Here is a 23586-nt window from a genome sequence, read left to right as displayed (position 1 = left end):
ATGTACCAAACTGTAGATTTTGCCACTCGTAATATTGTAGCAATTTCTCGGATGGGTTTTTTCTGTTTTCGCAGCTTAAGGATGGCTTCTTTCACCTGCATGGAGAGCTCCTTTGACCACATGTTGTCTGTTCACAGCAAAATCTTCCACATGCAAGCACCACACCTCAAATCAACTCCAGGCCTTTTATCTGCTTAATTGATAAGACATAACGACGGACTTGAACACACCTGCCCATGAAATAGCCTTTGAGTCAATTGTCCAATTACTTTTGAGTCCCTGAAATGAAGGGATTGTGTTAAAAAATGCTTTAGTTGCCTCACATTTTTATTCAATCTTTTTGTTCAACCCACTGAATTAAAACTGAAAGTCTGCACTTCAACTTCATCTGAGTTGTTTCATTTAAAATTCATTGTGGTAATGTACAGAACCAAAATTAGAAAAAAGTTGTCTCTGCCCAAATATTTATGGACCTAACTGTAGGAGTAAGATGGGCAAGAACTCATTTTTCCTTTTGTATTGTTCAGGTTATTAATCTATTAATAAGCACACAAGTGGGTAACACAAGTAGCTGCTGCTTTCAGCCATTGGCACTACTTCCTCCTCCACTCAACATTCTTTATTCAGATCCAATGAAGACAGCAAACTCCACAGAAGAAATGAAGCATTTCAAGATAAGCCAAAACATTTAAGTGTACATCTGACACCACTGAACAGATCTAAATGCAAATTTAAAAAAAAGGAAGAACTGTAGCTGCTAATTAAACAGTAATTTGGATTAAAGGTAACCTGACTGAGAAACTGGTTGGCACAAAAGACAACCGCTCTTCAAATATGAGCAGAAGAAGTCGTATTTTATTATCGTTGTCCTATATGACTTTATTGAAGCTCAAAGACATTTTAGGTTATCAAGATACTGGGTGCTCCATTTAAAAATTCTGGGTATTCCTTTCTTTTGGTCTAAATTACCTTGAAGTAAAAGAAAAAGGTCGTACTTACAATTTGCAGCCAGTTATTTCTTAAACTGTATGAAAAGACTCATTGTGGCGGAGTGAGATGTTTTTGGTCTGGTATTGATTATGGTAGCGTGTTTTAAGTTTGACTATAACCTGCAAACTATCTTGGACGGACGTACTTGTTCTTACACGCTTGTTTCTGCACAGTTTAGTGTTCTACGATGCACTTTTTATAAAATGTCTAAGATGCCGTTGTTTTAAATGACTTGGACAGAGCCAGCGTTTTAGTTCCCTAATGTCTGTGCATCTCTGCACCTCCAACTAAAGCCTCCCTACTGCAACAGTGTTGAATTCTCCTCGGCTTTGTGGTCTCCTCAAATGTAGCTAAATTATTTAGACTGGAAAAGCAATAGTCGTTTGGCAACACCTCCAGCTCACGATGCTCACTTTTTGCTTATTTTTGCCATGGCCAAGGGGATCTCAGAAAATGTCAGGCCGGCTCGATCACTTCTTGTTTCAGTGTGACCAGCGCCTCTGTCCTCAAGATGTGAGCGATGAGCCGTTTGGTTGCGACTCGACAATCTGACGCGTTCGAGCTCAGGCGGTCCGTTTCAAAACTCGTGCCTTGTAGGTGGTGGAGCTTAAGTACTCTGGATGAAAGCCTTGAATGGTTTGAAATTTGTTTATTAAAAATTCAATTTCCACCAACGATAGTATTACAGATAAGAGAATGATTTATAAAAATCACACAAATGTATGTAGAAGTCGTCCCTTAAGGAAATATTAATCACATGAGTTCAGCATGTTTTGTATGAGGTAACCTGCTGGCAGTCAGACCCCCAATGCACAGCATAGCTGCAACCAGCAGAAGAGTAACTGCACAGTTGGTGTCCACAAGCTGTCCAAAAACAATGTTTGCCAAAATGGATGCCAACCTCCCAACTCCAGTAAAGAAGCCAAGGGCACAGGATCTAAAAAGAAAAAAAAGGTTTAATGACGACGTGTGCGCCTCAGTTGCCCCCTTTGACACAGTAGATGACGTCATTTATAAAATGTCTGCCTTCAGCCAGCTGCTGCTCCTTAAACCAGAAAGGCGTGGGTGACCTCCAGGAGTCTTTCAAACTTTGAGAATGCGCTTCACAAACAAGTGACTCTGTCGAGAATCCCAGGCTAAATATGATGGCCAAGGTTTTGCTTTTTTCTAAAAGGAGCCACTTGTGTTAATCAGAAGTTACTGAACTGCTCTAATGGCTCAGTCTCTGGGCTCTTATCTAACAGGAACTTATACTAAGGATGTGTTCACACAAGAGTTTGGTTTGACATCTTGGCACTCCTCAGTATACAGGTTGTGGTGGTTGATGGGCAGAAAGACGACGGCAGCAACATTTAAAGGGTCTGAAGACCTTGGGGTCGAACTACAGGCAGTAGAATAAAACCCCTCAAAACTCAGGTGAGGTAAAGCTGTGTGAAATGTGACAAGAGAATCAAAATCCACACTTGGCCTTCATCACCAGAGACTGGCACGTGTGTGTGTGTGTGTGTGTGTGTGTGCAAGCCGGGGTCTAAATTTGGGTTTGCATGATGATCCTGAGCCCCATAATTTAAACTGGTGCCATGTGTGAAGAGCCAGGGTTGTGGTTGGTGGTTTGTTGGTTTTTATGTTTTGGTCCTGACGTGGTGTAAGATGAAATCAAACACAGTGTCAAGCATTAGCCATGGCAATTTAGATGTAGATCATCATTTAAACTTTTTCTTAATCTCAGTCCTCTACGAACTAGAGGCCAGTGGGGTGACGTGTGCTAAAAGGTCAAACACCACGCCATGGCCTGACCAGACACTAGCGGCAGTGTGCCCTGGAGGGTCTAGACCAGTGTTTCCCAAACTCGGTCCTGAGGACCCCCTGTGGCTGCAGGTTTTTGTTCCCACCGACTTCTGTTTTTAATTGGACTCCTGGGCTAATTAAGTGATGTGTTATTTCCCAAGTTCTGTGTTTAGGGAACAATAAAGAAATTCGAAAACGAAGTTAGCTAAAAAAAAAAATTCAAATGTACCAAGCAGTTATATGATGGAAGTATTTTTTTTCTTTTTAACAATATTTTCATCTTGATTTTCTTTCTACTTTTCTAATTGTTTAACCCATTGTTTACTAATAATGTTTAATAATAATTTAACTCATGTGAATTTCCCCTTGGGATTAATAATCTATCTATCTATCTATCTATCAGTGGGTCTGGTGCTAAAGTACTTGTAGCCTTTGAGTATTCAGTGTTGTTTGCCAGCATGTCTGCTCTGTTCATTTTTAATTGTCATTAATAAGACAGCGCAAAGGGGAAAATCTGCACAGAGAGCAAAATATAATGAAATCAACAAAAGAGTTAAGCATTTAAATCTGTAGCAAAAGCAGAAATATTTCTAAATGTCTTATAAATGTAAAAATCGTGCTGCTGTGCTTTTCTGAATGTCGAAAAAGAAATACCAGCTCATTAAATGAGGAGACGAGTGCTGCCAGGTGTGGTCACTGATTAGCAATCTGATTGGAACAAAAACCTGCAGTCACGGGGGGCACAGGCAATAACGGAGGGGGCTCTCCCTGCATTGCCGTGGCTTTTCTTCTTGTGTGATCAATTTGTCTCAATGCAGAGGAGTATGCGACTGTACCCTCAGATGCCCTGCCCTGGTAGCAAGTGGCAGACCAGAGAGCTGGCATCTTGCCAATACAATAGATGGATGAACTGAATTCCCCCCCCCCCATATGAGTTAGTTCTGCTCTTTTCCGCGTGTATTTTCTTCATCACTCAAACTCTAATCAGTTAATCAGGATGGCTGTGCAGATTTTTAAAGTATTATCTCATTAGCCACACTACCTTATTGGAAATCTCTGCCACAGCCATTGTTATGGAAGTTTTATTTTGAATATATAAAATTACAGTGATCTACTAAAGTAGCTATGAGGTTGAATGTTAATGCATTGGGCCATGTAAATTCAATTGATCCAGCTTACCTGAGTTGCGTGGGGTACAGCTCTGTGCCAATCAGATCCAAGGCATTCCAGGAAACAACAGAAACGGCACTAAAAATGCATGACATGACTAGACTCTGTGTTTTGGTCTTCACTGCCCAGAAAAAAAACACACTGAGCCCTGAAAGGAGCAGACTAAAAACTGCAGGGAAGAAAAACAACAAGTTAATGATTCCTCATAATGACGTTAAAAGGCCAAGCAGGCGAACGCAACTACAAAGTGTAAAACATTTAGAGCAGTTGAAACGTTTGTGCATGAAGCAATGAAATACTTTTGAATTATGTGGAGCTCCTGCTCGTCACACTGCTCTCCAGGACTGACCAGTGTAGGCTCAGACTAGTAAAGTGAGCAGAAATAAAATCTGACCAGCCAGGTTTGTCAGGCGTTTGCCTGGGTCGAGATGGTGGAAAGATCACCGAGGTTCAAACGGTAAGTGGCTTTATGGTTGGTTATCCACCACAACACCACTCATATTTCTTCGCTCGCCAACTCCCCGCCAGCCTGCGCTATGCATCTCTGCCACCCGCAGCTGTGGATTTCACTTTCATCAAACCACCAATCTTAATTTTCACGGCTACGCCTCTTCATTGTGAAGAAACACTACTTTTCCCTGATGGCAACACAAAGTAGACGATCTACAAGTCTCTGACTTAAAGTTTAAATCCCAACAATATATTCGATCTCTTTTTGCTCTTCCGTTATTTCACCGAGTAATCATTTCTGATTGTTTGCGTTAATGTGATCTTCACTATTTATTTATTTTTTGTTTTTTAAGACACTTGAATTTTAGTACTTTCATTATCTCTAACCTGCTCTGCATGGCCACCATTTTTGAATTCTCTATAATGTTCTACTTTGTCATCTACGGTTAGGGTTAGGGTTTATTTCCACCCCCGGGCATAGTTAAATCTCTTGGCACAAAGTCTCGGCTTGCAGGACATGAATGTGTCTCTCTGAAAAAGTCTCGTCTCAGGATTTTTTTTTATTAGAATAGAGAGATATTTTTCTTCATTCTAGTCTGTCCTTTCTAGCCTCAGGTTCCTCCTCCTGTATTATATTGGAAAGCTTTGTTTCATTGACAGTGTGCTGTATTTCAGCCTAGGAGGACAAATTCTGTGTGGCTGAATGAAGGAGGAGCTGCTGCTGCTACTGACTGCTACATATCAATCCAACCTACTCTATCCTAACTACAGGGTCACGGGGGTCTGCTGGAGCCAATCCCAACCTACACAGGGCACAAGGCAGGAAACAAACCCCAGGCAGGGTGCCAGCCCACCGCAGATTGCTACATATTGTTAGTGAAATCTGAAGCAGTGGCGTTCCTTCAGTGAACTAGGGATTATAGCAGTGAGAGCCGAGAAAGGAGAAGATGGAGAGAAAATTGTGCAGAGAGGAAACAATCCAAAGAGTGAAAAAAAAAAAGTGTGACAGGAGTTCACATGTTACTAATGAAAAAAAATTGAACAACTCTAAAATTACGTATAATGAGGAAGAACACTATAAGAAAGAGGAGAGTGGAGGCAAGAGTGCCCAGAATAGGTGTAATTGAACCGAGGTGGCACATCCAGACCAGCCCTGCTGTGACTTGGTGAGGGAACAGCGTCCAATGGAAGGCTTGAACTGAAGTGGGACAAAACCCTTTTCAGAATACGGCCTTGCTAAATGAAGGCTAGAAGAAGACCACCACATGTGGCAAGATGAGGAAATATCACGTAATAGAGGGGAGAATAAGACTAAGGATCAGGGTGGACTTGTGAGTCACATAAGAAAATGTGGTCATCTCTAAAGGCAAGGGCCAAGACTGGGGGGGATACCATAAGCAAAATGGATTTCTCTACAATATTCATAGGGCTCTAAAAAATACATGTGAGTGGACTGAGCCAAAAAAAAAGGGGTTCACAAATAACAAGCAGAATTTCATATTTAAAAAATAAAACTAATTTACTCACCTAGGAGTATCCGTCCTCCTAGCACATCCATAAGGAAAATTGTAAATATGTTCCCAGGAAGATTAGCACCTGCTGTAATAAGGCTCTCAGTGAACACTAGGAAAACGGGAAGAATCAACAATAAATGACTATTTACCCTTGCAATCAGAACAAATGTCTCAAACATTTTATTATCATCGTATACATCGCTCAATGGCTGAAAAGGTTAAAGACGATTACATTTTCTGTATCGCCAAGTTGAAAGTACAGCAATAGAGAAGACTATCCTGAAGGCAAACTTTCAGATCCCACCCTTCCAATCACGCCCGAGATTTAATTAAGGGCTTAAGGTATTAAATGAAAGGATTCTCAAGGTAAATAAAACATTTCAGATTAATATTGCTTGCCGGCTGCATTCGGCCCTTGTTGAATTGTCATCATCCCTTCTTGTCCTGCTTCAGTAACGACTTCCTGAGCTGAGGTGTCCAGACCAGAGGTAGCAAGTGAAAAAGTAAAACCACTTTACTGGTGTACTTAAGGGCGTTCTTTGTACTTTACTTCCGTTGTTTTCTTCTTTTTACTTTGAATCACTACATCTCAAAAGAAATAAATTAAGCCTTCTTACGCACTACATTTAAACAAAGCATCATTACGCTCTTCATTTACCCTAAACAAAAAAAATTCATCTGATATTTTTTTTGCTCATTTTCCCCAATGATCTCAAATAACAACTCAACACACTAACACGTGTGATAACAGAATTGGCGAGAGGACAATCACTTGATATGTGGAGTTGCACGTTTCTACATTTTAGCTGCAATTTGCTGTTCCAACACCAATGCTTCCAACAATGAAAGACGCAGGGAAAAAAAAATGGAAGCAACAATGCAGGGGTGTGTTTGTTAAACTATGGTCTGGGTTGCTGACGTATCTGTGATGAGTCGAGAGTTTGTCCCACAGTGAATTCCAGTGCTATTCCGCCCTCAATTTAGCGTATTTATTGCAACAGTACGTGAAATGGCATCACTGACGCATCATGGAGCGCATTCGTTCATCACAGAGCAAACACACTCCCGCCCGGGATGATGCAGGACGCACACCCAGGTCTCCTTACTTCAAGGCAGCAGCGCTAAAACTGCGCCACCATGCCAACCCCATGAGAAAGTTAACCCTTTCAAGCTCCTCTTCAAAATTCCTCATATCCTCGCACTGCACCCCAAGAATTTCTTTCTCCCAGTTTGACTAAATCAGTAAACCTTAGGTGACGACGATGATGATGATGATGATGATGATGTAACCAACTTTCATTTGTATGTTGGTGATCACTCCGAAACTGTGACTCGGTGAAAATGATCTTTCAGTCAATTAAGTTGGTGTAAATTCTGTGAAGCACAAGGCAACACTGACAACTCCTAAGTCCAAGAGCTTTAATACTAATTTGGGTGAATGTGCTCCTAATTGTGGTACAACCCTTGACACAGATTTCACCTTTAACCAAATGGCATCCAAAAGCTGCTTTCTCCAACTTGTTTCTTAATATTTACGATTTAGAAAAGCTGGTCCTTTCATTAAAAAAACTAAATTTGGCTACGGTAGTGTCTTTGTCAGGCTACTGAATTGATTTATTAAACAACGTTTAATGCAAAACAGGGCCGAGAGGTGGCGGCTCTAAAGCTACGGTTCAGCACCAGAAGTTGGAAGGTTCGAATCCCTTGAAGGCCAGAAGTGACTTTACTCCAAAGCCCTCAACCTGCAATGTCTTCATCCTGGGTATGATGTTGATCTGCATCCAGTCCTGCAAGCTGGTCCTCCACTTTGGGGTTTGTGGCGCCGAGATGTCACCCGCTGCACTCGGGTCCCAATCCAGGTGATTCATAATGTGACGAGTGTGGCACAGCACTATCAGTGCACGCCACCAACCTCTCCTCTCTCTAATGCAAACTTCACAGCCATACTGCAGCTTGTTGCAAGTTTTTTTTTTTTTTTTTCCTGCTTCCAGATGGAATTCCTTGAGGATTCAGGTGGGGAAACATAACATTAGGATGAAACAGCAGTAAATATTCAAGTCAGAAAATGTTTACCTGTGCGTTTTGGGGGAGAACAGCTTTCATTGTTTACTTGGTGGGTGTCAGATTGGTGAAAAGTAATTGAACAGGAAACGTCTCCTTCATCCTGCCTTTTAAAGAGTTCTGGTAACCACATCCACAGGCCATAATATCTACAACAAACAAAATCATAAGAGTTCTCGCAATGCATTACATTTTATTAATCTGACAAGAGAAAAAAACATAGGCAGCTTATCATTCATTCATTATAAAAAAATAAAGGTTACAAAATTAAACAAAAACAGCTCCATATTGCTACTTTGGTTGCACATTGGACAACATAATATTTTAAAAAATATTGCTTCCTAAACCATTTGGTGATTAAGACAGGCAGCTTCAAACTGAACATAAATATAATTTCAGATTGAGTGCATCACGCTGGAATGGGGAGAACGTGTATTGAGTTTAGTGTGTTTAACCCCTTAATGATGCCGACACACTGCATTAGTTCAGTTCAGCTAAACAGGCTTTGCTGCTGATTTTAGACAATACAATACAGTTTATTTCTGTACAGCCCAAAATCACACAAGCCCTGCCTCTTGACAGCCCCCCAGCCTATGAAGACAAGAAACAACTCTCAAAAAACATGGAAGAAACCTTGGGAAAGGCAGTTGAAGAGGAGACCCCTTTCCAGGTAGGTTGGGAGTGCAGTGGGGGGTCAAGAATTTTCATTTGGACATTACTTGGGAAAGACAAACCAGTCCGGTTGTACTTTCCCAATCTGTGTCCCACTTCCTATCTTGAAAGTCAATAGTATGAGGGACTCCTGTGAGCCCGAAAAAACCCAGCCAAGGCAGAATAGACTGAACTGGCAAAAAGTAGGTCTTTGTTGGTTTTTTTTAACTGTTGAATTTGTATAAAACTTCCAGGCTGACACTTGATAAACTGTTATATCACGGGGCAAAGTAAACGTTTTTATTAGTGCAGAAAAATAATGAAAATCCCAGTAAAAGATAAAAGATTAGTTTGACACATCAACATGGGGTCAGATAGTCGTTAAAAAGAACGCATACCTCAAAGCATGTGAACTCTTCCATACATAAATGTGTTCTGGCTGAACTGGTAGTAATTAATCTAAGCCAATGGCAATGAAGGCCTTAACAGTACTGAAGCACTAACTGAGAGGAACTACGCCTCCCAGCATGCAGCGGGACCACTGTGCTGCCAGCCAGACCATCTGTTAAGGCACTCAATTTAAAAGGGCGTTAGGGGGGCAGAGGAGGGTCGTTTCTTTTTTCTTTTCACTAGGAACCTACACCAAAAATTTCCCCCCCATTTACTTTTTGGAATTCTAATATTGTCACTCAAAAGGATTACACTTTTTTCTTGACACATGTTCTTTTGTCCATCATGTGAAATGTTTATTAAGGTTGGTTGGTTTGAAGTCACCGCCACACTGAACACATTCCATCTGCGTAGAACACTCACACTAGGACCAGGTTCTCACTTTTCCAGCAGTCTTTTCGCTTGGGCAGTTTTCCAGGCATCATAATCCACTTCATCCTGTATAATGTACTCAGTTTTTAAATAATTTGTTTAACATACACTTACTCTGGATGTTTTCTGGTCTCTGTGGGAGGGGTGCGTGTTGGACCGGGCTGGGTGCTATCCTGGCTTCCCCATTTCAAGTAAATGAATCGCTGATATTGACAGGATGGATCTTGTTGCCTCCAGGTCAACTGTTTTTTTTTTTTTTTTAAACTTCTTTGCCTCAAAAACTTTCCACAAACTAGCAAACATCTCATGTTCACAAACTTTGTGATTTATTCTCTGAAACTCTAATTTAGTGATCATCCATCCATCTAAAAGATTCTGATGCGATTTCTAGTGCTTACCATTTCAGTTCTCCAGCAACATTTTTAGAAACGCTGAGCGTCTGTCCAACAGTCCTGGACCACACTGTACATTTTCATTCTGCATACAATAAAGCTGCATTGCCGGCGGTGTACATACCCAAATGAAATGCAGAAAAACACAATTAGCAAAACGATGCTTCTTGATGTCAAAGGAGCACGAAAAAGTTTGGTTGAGGGTCCCAAGGGCTGTGGAGAAAAAAAATAATACTAATAATAATAACGCAGACAAATTTGATGGCACCCTTAGAGCTCATTTAAAAAGTGCTGTATGCCTCCTGGAAGTGATGAAGTGATCGAGTAAAGCAAAGCAAGTGTGAATAAAGATCTAGCATTGCTTATTCTTTAAGTACACTCTAAAATGGCCTGAACACATTTGTTGGTACCCCTCGAAAAACAATCCTGAATGACTGGATGAGGGTGATTTTTAATTTTTTTATTTCCTAAATACTATCACATATGTCTCTAATCTTGAAGTCATTCACCTGATTAAACAGAGAAAAGCCGTCCCTCTGCTGTTTGGCCTCATTGTGTGTCCAACAGTGAACATGGACCAGAGAAAGTAAAGGAGAGAGCTGTCGGAGGAGGTCAGAAAGAAAATGACAGACAAGCACATTAAAGGCAAAGGCTAGAAGACCAACTCTAAGCAGCTTGATGTTCTTGTGACACCACACAGCTAAACACACCCAGGAATGGCTAAGAACAAAACATCCGACTGTTCTGAAATGGCCTGTGGTATAGCGGGTCCACAGCTCCCGGCCAGTTTTAATAAATAATCAGCGCGCTCGTGGCGTAGCGAGGGGGCGTGGTGGTGTGTGGCCGAAGCGGTTCTTGAGGAGTTCGTGGAGGAGCTACCACGTTCCCATTCATAAATAGAAGTGCGAGTCGGCTAAAGAGAAAAACATGAAACAAAGAAACGGAGGTTGCAGGAGAAGGCAGAAAACGGGAAGCAGTGGAGAGAGAGATAAAAGCCGGTGCGGGAGAGCCAAGCGAAGGTGTGCAGGCTCGTGGGCAGCTGAACAGGGAGCCTGGGTGCTGGGCTGTCACCCGGGGAGTGTAGGGGTCACTCTCGCTGAGTTTATTTTGAAGAGCGGGAGTGACCGGAAGACGGAGGACTCTCCACAGAAGGCAGCAGGACTTGGGACTTGGGATTTGGGGTGTGTATTGCTCAGCGTGGGCGCCCTGGTCGCTGTCTGGAGGTGCCTACCAGAGCCAGGGGTCAGTGAGGTGATCCAGTCAGCTGAAGCAGGTAGAGGGAAGGTCTGCAGCAGGTAGGGTGACTCCCCTGGTGCATAGCCTGGATGGGAGAAGCAGGGGAGTCACCAGTAAAAGACGACACCGGGCTTTGTGTTTTTAAAGGATTGCTTCCTGTGTTATTTTAAGCTCCACTTTTCACTGCTGTTTTTATGGATTATTTATTTAATGACTTTTTCTTTTACTGCACTATTTATTTGAACATTGTTTTTGTTGTTATTTTAAATAAAAGCACTTTGCACTTTTGCACCATCCCCTTGCTATGTTGTGCCTCACTGTCTAGCTCATCGGTAACATTACCGACGGTGTAGAGTTCAAGGGCTCTCGTAAAGACGGATGGGAGTGTGGGGTGAACCTGCATCGTCACATGGCCTATTGAACATCTGGAACGAACTGAAACGTGCCGCGTGAAGAAGACCCCCCATCAAACCTGACATAGCTGGAGCGGTCTGCTCAGAGCCTGACATGGATTGTATGCTGAATGATCTTTAATGCAAGCTAATTATAACATAATCTGCAAATGGGCCAAACTCACTGAGGGCTCCAGGAATTGACTGTTTGCAGTGGTTGTCTCTATAGGTTGAGGGTCCCATTACTTTTATCAATGCCATTTTTAATTTGTGGTGTTACTTGAAACATTCTGTTGCATCAAAACTCTAAAGCAAAGTCTGACTTTTGCTAAATGTGAACTAAACCATGATGGGTTCCATTTACTTTTGTCAGTTTCCAGTTATCTGAGGGACAATTGTGGGTGGTTCTTTTTTCGTGGAAGGGTACCAACAAAGTTGTTCACATCTATATTTATCATACTGTACAGGATTATGCAATTTTACATCATTACCAACAGTTTGTACTACAATCCTCCATCACTTTTGCTGAATTTTTAAACTGGGCTGAAAAAAATGTCTTTTCACACTCCTCATAAGGAGCAATGAACTTCAATTCCTATTTACTAAGCATTGTACTCATATATAAACTGCATATGAAAAATCATAATTTCATAGGCAATATATATTTTATTTCTACTTATTGTGACACATTGCTCATTTTTCCTTTTCATTTAAAACTCATGGTATTGTTTTCACTATTACACTGCATTAATCTATGGGAAAGTGTTTTCTGGGCTCTGCAAGGAGAAACGCGGATAGTATTTTTGTTCCTAGAAACGTCTGTCAATAGCGGTAGTGAAGCTCCTGCTAATTAAAGTCTACTTTACTGCACCAAAACAATGTTTTCTTCCAAGTTATAGGATGCATTACAACACAATAGCTGTTACGAACCTCACATCTTCTGAAGCATCAGCCTGCTGGCCTGCTAAGCCCTGGAAACTCTAAACTGTGGCCTTCCTAAATCCAAAACTGTGCACATTTCAACATCGCCTGGAGAAAAGAGCAGCTGGCTGGGGCAATGAAGCACCTCCATTAACAGAGCGTGAGCACCCCATGTGGGGATTCCCAGGCAAAACCGGACATGGATTGTATGCTGAATGATCTTTAATGCAAGCTAATTATACCATAATCTGCTTTAACAGAAGCAAGTGAAGAAATATCTTCCTCTCTAGTCTCAAGTGCCCTATTGCTGCCATTTTGGAAGTGGGAGAAACACATAAATGTTACAAGTAAAAGAGTCATTCCTTAGGAGCTGCCCACTCCTTGCATGATACAAACTTCAAAATGCTGTACATACTCACGTATAAGTCGGGTCTTGAAACCTGAAAAATCAATCATAAAATCAGACCCCGACTAATTCGCCCATTCAAAAATGCGACACTTATTTTAATTTTTTTTTTTTTTTACATCTTCTTGCCTCCTCCAATCTCGCATCAGTTTCTCAGACGCATCGAATTTTGTTGCAGCAGCGCTGTTACCAATTTCTTTTGCTGTTTCAACAACGTTTAATTTAAAACCAGCTTCATATTTTCTTCTGATTGAACGCTCCATCGTAGATAAGGGATGCTCTTGCGATAAAGGTGTATGAGGGTGTGAGATACAAAAAACACAAAACAGTGCAAACGTCGCTTCGGAATACGAGGTGTGGCAGAAAAGTGATGAGACTGGCAACACTGCAAGCGATCTGGCAACGCTGCGCTGTTGTCCTTGATAGAGCACGTGTATCAGTTCCCTCCCATAGCTCAATGCGAGTTTCAACTCCTTCCGTTAACTACGTGATTTTTGTGACTGCTATTAGCAAAGTTGTGTTTTTAGTTGTGTGTCACGTAAAATGGAACAGCGGAATTTGGAGCAACGTTGTGCCATTAAACGGCAAGTGTGACGTTTGAAAAGTTAAAACAGGCCTATGGGGAACATTCTTTATCCCGAGCTCAAGTTTTTCGCTGGCACAAATCATTTTTGGAAGGCAGAAAACACGTTGAAGATGAACACTGTTCAGGGAGGACTTCAACTTCGAAAACCAATGAAAACATCGAACGTGTGAACACTCTTGTGAGATCAGACCATCGTTTAACATTAAGAATGTTGAGCGAACAATTAAATTTGAACAGATTTACTGTTCATCAAATTTTGACTGAACATTTGCACATGCGAAAGGTCTGTGCCAAAATGGTGCCGAAAAACTGCCCTCTCCATAACAGAATTTCTGACCTCAAAAGGCATTCCTGTGGTTCCCCAGCCCCCTTATTCACCTGACCTCAGTCCGTGTGACTTTTTCCTAAACTGAAAAATGTCCTCAAAGGACGTCATTTTGGGTTTTTTTGAGAAAACATCCAAGAGTGTAACGGACATACTGAAGACCATACCGGTTGAAGACTTCCAGTGCTGCTACCAACAGCGGGAACAACGTCTCCATCGGTGTGTAGCTGCCCAAGGGAACTACTTTGAAGGGGATAACATTGATGTTTGGAAAAAATAAAAACTTTGGTAAATAAAAAATCAGTCTCATTACTTTTCTGCCACACCTCGTAGTTTGGGTGTTACCGTGTGGTCACGTAGGCACAATACATAGAACAAAAAAAAGGGCAGTGTGCTTGGTGGCTACTCTCTCTGGTGGGCGTTAGCAGATCATAATCTCTTGGACCAACAGAAAAAATATGGGAATTTATAAAATATGGGAATTTATACTGTAGAATCTGGTGAACTAATCCACGAGTATATACGGTAAGGCTCCCCCCTTGCCTACACTCCTCTTCCCTTTGTTATCTTCTTTTCATCCTGTATAAATACTAACCTCTTCTGCCCACCCCTCTTGTTCTTCTCCCTTGGGCTGAATGCACTGTAAGGTACTTTTGCAATTCGCTTTCCAACTTTGGTTGAAGTCATCCACCTTCTTATGTGGGTGAATGGCCGTTTACAATTTACAGTTTACTGCAAAATGTCCTTTTCCAATTAATTAATTAACAATTCTTGACAGCACAGAAAGGCACTGGCAACAAGTAAAGCCTGTTCCTTTTAAAATCCATCTTACATTTCATCAAGAGAATTAACCTGCTATTGTGAAATGAAACCCTACAATACCGGAGCTGATAAAGGCAAGTTACAACTGTGCTCGATTATTAAAAGGGACGCTTCACAAAATTATAAATGCTGCGAATTCAGGTTGCATGTTGTATGTAGAACAAAACTGCCGCATATGAATTTTTATACTGCAAAGACACTTTATTCATTTTTGGGTGCCTTATTAGTGTTCTCCATTTCTTTTCATGAAAGTTCATACTGTTTAACTGAAATTGCTTTTCAGTTCTCCTGTTCATTTTTTTCCTTGTACTGCCAATCCCAACAATTGCTGTGAGCAGATCTTATACAGCGAACATGCTGCTTGCATACGGTGTACATTTGACATCTTTACCTTTAATCAAATGCACATGTTACAGGTACATAGAACAAAAACCTTTCTAACACTGAGAGCACATTCAAGGTGAAGTTTGTTGTCAAGTCTGAGGCGTCCAGTGAAACTGTGACATGTGTGTCTGACCAACACGTCGCTGCTCTCCGGCACGATGATCAGAAACCTTGACAACATGTTGAAGTGACTGCTGATGCTGGCGAGACAACTAAAAACTATAAAAGAATGCAATTATTTTGTTTGATTTCCTTGTTTTTTTTCCTGTTGCTTTATGTTTATTACAATTTGTTTCCTTTTGAACAGTGGATATAAAAAGAATACGCATCCCTGCCAAAATCACAATTTTTTTGTAATAAAAAAATGAAACCAAGCTAAATCCTGTCAGAACTTACTCCGCCTTTATTGCAAAACTGCAATCTATACAAAGAAGGTGAAAACAAATCAGAAAGTGTGAAGTGAAAAAAGGAAAAAACAAACAATCATACAAAGACCTGCTTGCATCAGAGCTCACACCCCTAAACTAATATTTAATTGAAACACCTTCTGGTTTTATTACAGCACTCAGTCTTTTGTAGTTTCTCAGTTTGGCACATCCGGACTTGGCGATTGTTGCCTACTATTCCATGCATAAAAATTCCAGATCTGTCAAATTACAAGGGCATCTCCTTGGCACAGCTCTCTCCAGGTCACCCAACAGATTTTCAATTGGATTAAGGTCTGGGCCAGTCTAGAACACTGATGCTATTTGATGACGCCATTGCTTTGTTGATCTTGATGTATGCCAAAACATGAAGTTCCTCTTCATCTTCGGCTTCCTAGTAGATGCTTGGAAGTTTTTGTGCCAAAATAAATTAATACTTTTGGCTACTCGTGATTCCATCCACCTTGACTAAAGCCCCAGTTCCTGGTGAAGAAGAGCAGATCCAATACATGTTGCTGCCTCCACTATGCATCACTGTGGCTATGGTGTACTTTTGATGAACATACCTACTAAACATACTGTACCTTTTGGAATTATGGCCAAATAGTTCAACCTTGGTCTCATCAGACCATACCTTTTTGCAAAGTTTAGCTGGGCTTGGATGTTTTTCTTTGTGAGAAAAGGGTTTCTTCTTGCTACACTACCCCACAACCCAGACATATGACTGATTGTTGTCACATGTAGGGAACTTGAACTAGTACTTGCCAGGCAATCCTTTAATGTTGCTGTAGGCATCTTGATGGCCTCCCTGACCAGTTTTCTCCTTGTCTTCTCATCAATCTTGGAGTAACGTCCTTCACTGTTGAACCGTATTTTCTCCACTTGTTGATGACTGTCTTCACTTTGCTTCATGGGTTGTTTAAATGCTTTGGATACTTTTTTGGCACCCTTGTCCTGATTGATACCATTCAATGATGAGATCCATTTCATGTTTTAAAAGCTCTTTGCAGACTATAGCTTTTGGAGTATGTTGCAACCAAAAGAATATTAGAAAAATGCTACAGGAACAGCCAAACTTTAACTCAATCGGAGCCGCTTTAAATGATGTCATGTGTATACTAATTACTGTGTGAGATGAGACTTGTGGTGATTGGTTGATTTTGAACGCAGCCACACCCTTGATTATTAAAGGGTGTGCACCCTAATGAAACCTGGTTTTTGTGGGATTTTTTTCACTGAACAGTTCCTGATTTGTTTTTACCTTTTTTGTATAGATTGCAAATTTGAAGTAAAGGTGGAATAAGTTCTGACAGAATTTATAATTTAGGTTTCATTTTTTAATTTAACAGAAGATCTGCAATTATATCCACTGTATTTGTTATCTTGCTTTGCAACTACTTATTTGTAACTGTAATTTATTAAGTTAATATTTTGTTAATGCTTTGTTTTGTTGAATTATTATATTTTAGATTTGTTCACCTGTGTAATAGATGTGGAGCCAAGGAGGAAGCCCCCCTCAGTTATGCAGGTATGTGGAGTTAGGGCTGTCACCTGAAATATTTAAAGAAACTTTCAGTCCCAGTTGAATTCCTGCAACACTGGTTTCTCTCTTCAGTGTTGCTGGCTTTCTTTTCCTGTGTTTTTTGGCTTTGTTGGAAATTTTAATTAATCAAAACAATTTAGGGCTTAGTTGTTAACCTCCACTGTAGTTAGATTCAAGTAGATTTTATTTTTTTTATTTCCAGGGGTGAGAGGTTGCATTACTGCTACATTTGGTTGTTTCTGGTTAAGGAAATTGATTTCTTCTTAGCTTCTTCCAGTTGCTTACCGATTTACTAAAGACATCTTTGCTAATGTTAAGTGGCCCATGCCCTTTTCTTTTTACAGACTCTTACAAATCCTCCATAACACAGATGGCATTAGTTGTAACTGTGTGGCACTGTCACACTTGGCTGAAGTGCTAAAGTAAGGCCATTCATCTTGTGCTTGTCCATTTCATGGCAGACTTAATAGAAAGCTCAAAAAAAGCTTTACTGTGCAATGTCCCCATAAGTGTACCCTGATCAAGATCCTGTCCAATTCTGCTTGCCACAGATTTACTGCTCATTACATCCGACAGTAAAATTATCCTCATGTTCACAGAATTAGTAGAGCGTAAAGAAAGCTTTCAAAAATGACTTACAAAAGGGAGAAATGCTCGTATTTGTAACACGATAACCAACAGAAGGACCATTTCAACCTATGTCATATTTAATATTTTGTAATATTAAACAGTGATTTGTTTTTTGTTATCAGAACTCACGATTTTAAAATTAATACAATTAAATGTTTTACCTGTTTTATTATATGACACAGTGTATTTACATTCAGGTTGTCCTTTACTGCTGATTTTTCTGCTCTTTTGTTACTGATGTTTAGTTTACATATCTAAGAAAAACAAGTTTAAGTTAAAATAAATACAATATAAAATATTGAAAACAACAATATAACAATACACAGAACTTTATTATATGTACTATACATACATTTTAAAAGTCTTTCTGAAAACTTAAAAATGGTTGTTGATTTACAATATACGCTATTAAATGTTAGTATTGTTAGTAATAAATGACAAAACAAATAATGAATTAACCTAAGACTGCTCTATACAAGGGGTAGGCAGTTGAAGAAATGGGAATATCCGTTGGAGAAATATGCTTGCACACTCCTTTACTTAAAAGGGCTGCAGTGTTGTCGTGTCTTGGTTGGTGGTCAACGAGGCACTTTTAAGTTATGCTTTATAATATTTGATTTTTCCTAAGTTACAAACAAGTAACCATGTTTTTGTTAGTCATGGTTACTTATTTAGATGTCATGTGGTGTTAAATGGTAAACAATTAATTTCCACAATTTCATGTACCAGCTCAAAAAAAAAGTGTTCAGTCTTTTTTGTGAATTCATATATCCAAATTTATACTGTTCTGTGTGCTACATCATAGCTCATCAATTATAATTTGTTTTTGGTAGCATATCGGCAAACTTGTGATGCCATCCAGAACAATGCAATCAAGGATAGCCATGAGGTAAGAACATATACAATGTGTGGCGTGAACGTCACAAAGACCTCATGGGTTTACGGAGATAGAACTCTGGCCTGGATTTGTTTTCATGTCGCATTTTCATACTGCATACACAAAAAGACAGAGAGCTGATGATCTTTAGCAGACAACTGGAATTAAACCTGAGGCCACAGGACTGCCGCGTCCTCGACCCTCTGCAGTTCGCATACCAGGAGAAGGTGGGAGCAGAGGATGCCATCATCTACATGCTACACTGATCCCTCACCTTGGACAGAGGCAGCGGTGCAGTAAGAATTATGTTTCTGGACTTCTCTAGCACCTTCGGCACCATCCAACCTCAGCTCCTTAGGGACAAGCTGACAGAGATGGGAGTAGATTCATACCTGGTTGCATGGATCGTGAACTATATTACAGACAGACCTCAGTATGTGCGTCTCAAGAACTGCAGGTTGCAGGGGACTGTACTTTCTCTGGTCCTGTTCAGCCTGTATACATCGGACTTCCAATATAACTCACAGTCCTGCCACATGCAAAAGTTCGCTGATGACACTGCTATCGTCGGCTGCATCAGGAGTGGGCAGGAGGAGGAGTATAGGAACCTAATCAAGGACTTTGTTAAATGGTGTGACTCAAACCACTTACACCTGAACACCAGCAAGACCAAGGAACTGGTGGTGGATTTTAGGAGGCTCAGGCCCCTCATGGACCCTGTGATCATCAGAGGTGACTGTGCAGAGGGTGCAGACCTGTAAATATCTGGGAGTGCAGCTGGATGATAAATTGGACTGGACTGCCAATACTGATGCTCTGTGTAAGAAATGACAGAGCTGACTATACTTCCTTAGAAGGTTGGTGTCCTTCAACATCTGCAATAAGATGCTGCAGATGTTCTATCAGACAGTTGTGGCGAGCGCCCTCTTCTACACAGTGATGTGCTGGGGAGGCAGCATAAAGAAGAGGGATACCTCATGCCTGGACAAACTTGTTAGGAAGGTAGGCTCTGTTGTAGGCACGGAGCTGGACAGTTTGACATCCGTGGCAGAGCGACGGGCACTGAGCAGACTCCTGTCAGTCATGGAGAATCCACTGCATCCACTGAACAGGATCATCTCCAGACAGAGGAGCAGCTTCAGCGACAGACTGAGAAGATCTTTTCTCCCCCACACTATGGGACTCTTTAGTTCCACCAGGGGGGAGTAAACGTTAACATTATTCAAGATTATAGACTGTTATACCTGCCTCGCACACTCTCCTTGCATTTTTTAACTTGCATTGCATTTTTATCACTCTTTAATTTAATATATATATATATATATTTTTATCATCAGTATGCTGCTGCTGGAGTATGTAAATTTCCCCTTGGGGATTAATAAAGTATCTATCATCTATCTATCTATCTAAAACACTAACTTATTAAAAAGGTCCGGAGGATGATGGGCTACATAATGTAATAATGAAATACAGTTTCTTGATTTTGAATACTGCCATTACCAATTTTTGAGTTCTCATCCTAAAACACTTCTACTGAAGGACTAAGTATTGTGAAACAGTAGAATCTCATAAACATAAGATTGTTGGGAGTTATGGGATAAGTAAAATGTGCAGATGAGTTGAGAAATAACTTACTTTTTGGCATTTTCAATGAACAACACACTAGGTGTCAACAGTTTGAATATAATTTAACCTCCTTAGTGTCAGACACGAGCATCACTCAGGCTGTAAAAAGTGTTAAAAGCGTTAGTCCCGGGTGTCACTCAGGCAACTGTGTAGATGCGTCTGGCGTAAGTGTTAGACCCGAGGATTACTCAGGCTGTAAAAGTGCCAACAGCGCTGGGCATGTCTTGTGCAGAGGACAGGCTCGAGTGTTACCCAGAGAACGTTGCAGTCACGTGTTCTCCTAGCTTCATAATGGTGTCTCAAATTTTCAACAGCCCAGGTGTTGACAGAGATACAAGCAGTGATGATGAAGTGAATCTGTCTGTCTTTAGGCAGAGAAACTGAAATGGACAGTGAAATCGAAAGTGATTCTGATGAATCTAAAAATGACACTTGTGTCAGTCGTACATGAGCAGTGTGCTGTTCAAAAGCTGATCAGTCTGGAAAGAAAATCCGTAAGGAACCACACTACTACTGTCCCGACTGTGACGCTAGATTGTGAATTTCACTGTGCTTCAAGATAAGCCACACAAACAACACATTTTCACAGTTTATATGGTATTAGCATTATTTTATTATTATTCATCATTATTATTTGTATCATTATACTTTCTACTCTTCTGACTTTGTACTTTTAGTGTTCTGCACATTATACAGTAGAACGATCAGATTTACAACACTTTCTACATTTTTTTTTTCTTTTAGTAAATATGTAACGCTAAATGAGGTTAACCTTGTCGCTGACAGTTTAGTCAAATTATTAAAAATGATGCAACATTACAAATGTTACTTTATGTTAGATACCCATTAGAAAATATTATTTTCATACAACAGTATTAAAATACATCTGTTCTTTCATTTGAATTTAATTAGGAACTATAAATACTATTCTTCTTTATAGCAAAAAAAATATATACATTTTCTTAATTCTTTTTATTCTCAGGAGTGATTAAGTAATTGGGATTAAGTACTTTGGATACAATAAACTTTTTAATATACTTACTGGAAATTTCTTGATGCTGCCTCTGTGATTACAGACAAACATCTTGTGAAATACATGGATGGCTACGGTCTCATTCCCAACCTAAATTTAATGTAAATTAGGTATACTTAAATGTCTTATTTGAATCAAAATATAGCAATTTCAAAAAACACAGAATCACCTGATGATCTATAATGTGCTCAAGAATACGCTTAAAAGCAGTAAGATAACCCAAACACTACTGTATATCTGAGACACGGCATTAGCTTTAATATATCATTTCTGGTAGCAAAAATATTCCTGCACTTCATAATCAGTTTGTAAAGTCCAATAACAATTGTTTCATGTGAAGAAGCAATATTAAAGTATAAAATAGAATATACTGTTATTTGGATAGGTTTCTGCTCTTTTGAGATTACCTGATTTGGAAAATGAATAAAAAGTAGCATCTTAAACTATAAATAACAAATGTAGTCTAAGTTTGCAAGGTCATAAAGTCAGTATGCATTTCTGAATATTTTTTCAAAAAAGCAAACTCTGCAATTCAAATTGAAAGCACAAGCTTCTATAAAGATAAAAGTAAACTGGTTAGATAAAATATATCGGCCTTCATTTCCCACCACACCTTGCAATGTGTAAATCATCGCAAAGTACATTTACTGTACAATATATATATATTAAATACAGAATACAGGAAAATTCTTACTTGCATGTGATAATTCATATATGACATTAGGAAAAGGTGATTACCTGTTAGAGATAACTGCAGTGAAATTTCTGATGATAATTACACTGCTTCCTATTTTAATCATTGCTATAGCCATTGTTGATGCACTAAAACCAAAATAAATAAGTCTGAAATATGATCCTGTTTTGTTTTTTTGAAAAGTGTTGAAAGGAATTAATTTAAGATGACTGTCCTATCTGCATAATACACAGAAAAAAAGTTGCTGCAAAAGATGGAAACAACACAGCAAGTAGATTATATCTAATATTTCGACCTTGGAATTCGGAGTCTCTGTCAGAGCAAATCAGTGAAAATGTCAAATACCGTACCCACAGCACCCATTCTTAAATGTATTAACATGTTACTAAGTGGTAAGCAATGTGGCTGATGCCTTACATTTATTGGAAAGGTAAAAGTTAAACACAAGTGTATCTAAAAACTATAGACTATTTCCTTTCAAAATCCTGAGAAAAATTAAGCCATGCACTGTGTAAAAGCACACAGTAGAGCAACAACTTCAAAAAGAGAACAATCCAGAAAATCTATGTGTACAGTATTTCTAATACTCTAAGGTGTTCAATATCACATACCCAACCCACACCATCATAGGTCTACAGTAGGTTAAAAAGTTGCAACACTGCTTATTCCAAATAATCTAATTGTGCTTATTGTGATTTAAAAAGATAAAGAAAGAAAATGTAAGGTTGTAATACATTATATGCTGTCAGCTTACCTCCATAAGGTACTTGGGACTTTCTGGCATAACAAAACCGAAAAGGAGTCCAGATGATAGGCTAGGAATAGAACAGAGACCCACAAATACTCTCCAAGACTCAAAATTCAAACTCCCCAGCTGGAATCTTATAAAGGTTCTAGGAATGACCAGCCATGCCAATCCTATAGAAAATAAAATTCAACCAATCATTCTTTATACTGTTTCTCATCCTCTTCTACACCTGTCCTTACCAAACAATGGATTTTCCACTAATATTCTGGTCTTACTTCTTTTCTTTTGAGAAATTTCAAAAGTTGAAGCTATCTAAACCGATATGCTCAGAACTGCCATTATGTCCACATGTTTATAGCAAAAGCAACTCATTTATATGAGTTTGCCTATGTTTTCTCATTCTTCCCCAAATTCTCTTTGTAAATATCCCATGATGCTCGGCGTGCTTATCAGCTGGGCGTGCTTAGCAACCAGGCCCACTGTCCTAATGATCACGCAAGGCATGATTGCATAAATGAATCAGAAACAAAGGGCTTATCATGCAAGACAAGGACACAAAAGGTGTGTAGAATAAGGTATTATCCATAAACATCAAAAGAGTAGCAGTTCTGAAGTTAGAAACAGACTGAAGGAAAAAGGAGCAGACAGTGGCTGACAGAACTTTTTGCACAGTGTCAGGCAGCCTACAAACAATCAGGCAGCTAATGGTATGTCAGAATGCATAATTCCTACCGTTGGCAGTGAAAAACACAAATTCTAGACAATGGATTATCGGATAAGCATCATCTAATTAGATTAATCCCTCTCCTGGTCATTCAACCTTTATGGGTATGACAGGATATGACAAATCTGAGTCCATAAATCCATTTGGCCTATTGTCAATAATTCAGGCTGTAGCCTGTAATGCAATTTTGCATTGCTGTGCCTTTGCAAGTCATGTTGGTTTCCTTAATATGAGTAGGAGAATACAGGAACTGCACACAAAATATAAACACTGTGTGCCGATCAGGTGTGGTGCATTCTTTCATGCAAACTGACATTTTTCCACTGCTTTAAGCAGCAAGGCCACAAAAGCCCTAAAATGGTCTAGGATCATAACA

General features: G+C 39.8%; 1 protein-coding gene across 2 annotated transcripts in view; it reads right to left on the bottom strand.

Annotated features, from left to right (window-relative positions):
• Positions 1-1624: 1624 nt before the first annotated feature.
• Positions 1625-23586, bottom strand: part of sv2 (synaptic vesicle glycoprotein 2) — a 58738-nt gene continuing 36776 nt past the window's right edge. For both annotated transcript variants that reach the window (XM_039773560.1, XM_039773561.1), the window contains exons 6-13: positions 22493-22656; positions 21054-21134; positions 17670-17762; positions 9963-10051; positions 7986-8122; positions 5926-6021; positions 3958-4117; positions 1625-1927 (exon numbers count right to left, since the gene is read on the bottom strand). In XM_039773560.1, coding sequence (XP_039629494.1) covers positions 1744-1927; positions 3958-4117; positions 5926-6021; positions 7986-8122; positions 9963-10051; positions 17670-17762; positions 21054-21134; positions 22493-22656 — 1004 coding nt within the window. In that variant the 3' untranslated portion in view covers positions 1625-1743. The remainder of the gene's footprint in view (positions 1928-3957; positions 4118-5925; positions 6022-7985; positions 8123-9962; positions 10052-17669; positions 17763-21053; positions 21135-22492; positions 22657-23586) is intronic.

The sequence above is a fragment of the Polypterus senegalus genome, chromosome 12 (assembly GCF_016835505.1).
Source record: "Polypterus senegalus isolate Bchr_013 chromosome 12, ASM1683550v1, whole genome shotgun sequence".
In the NCBI taxonomy this organism is placed as follows: Eukaryota; Metazoa; Chordata; class Cladistia; order Polypteriformes; family Polypteridae; genus Polypterus; species Polypterus senegalus.
The sequence above is the reverse complement of the archived record's forward strand: the minus strand, read 5'-3'. Positions and strand labels throughout refer to the sequence as shown.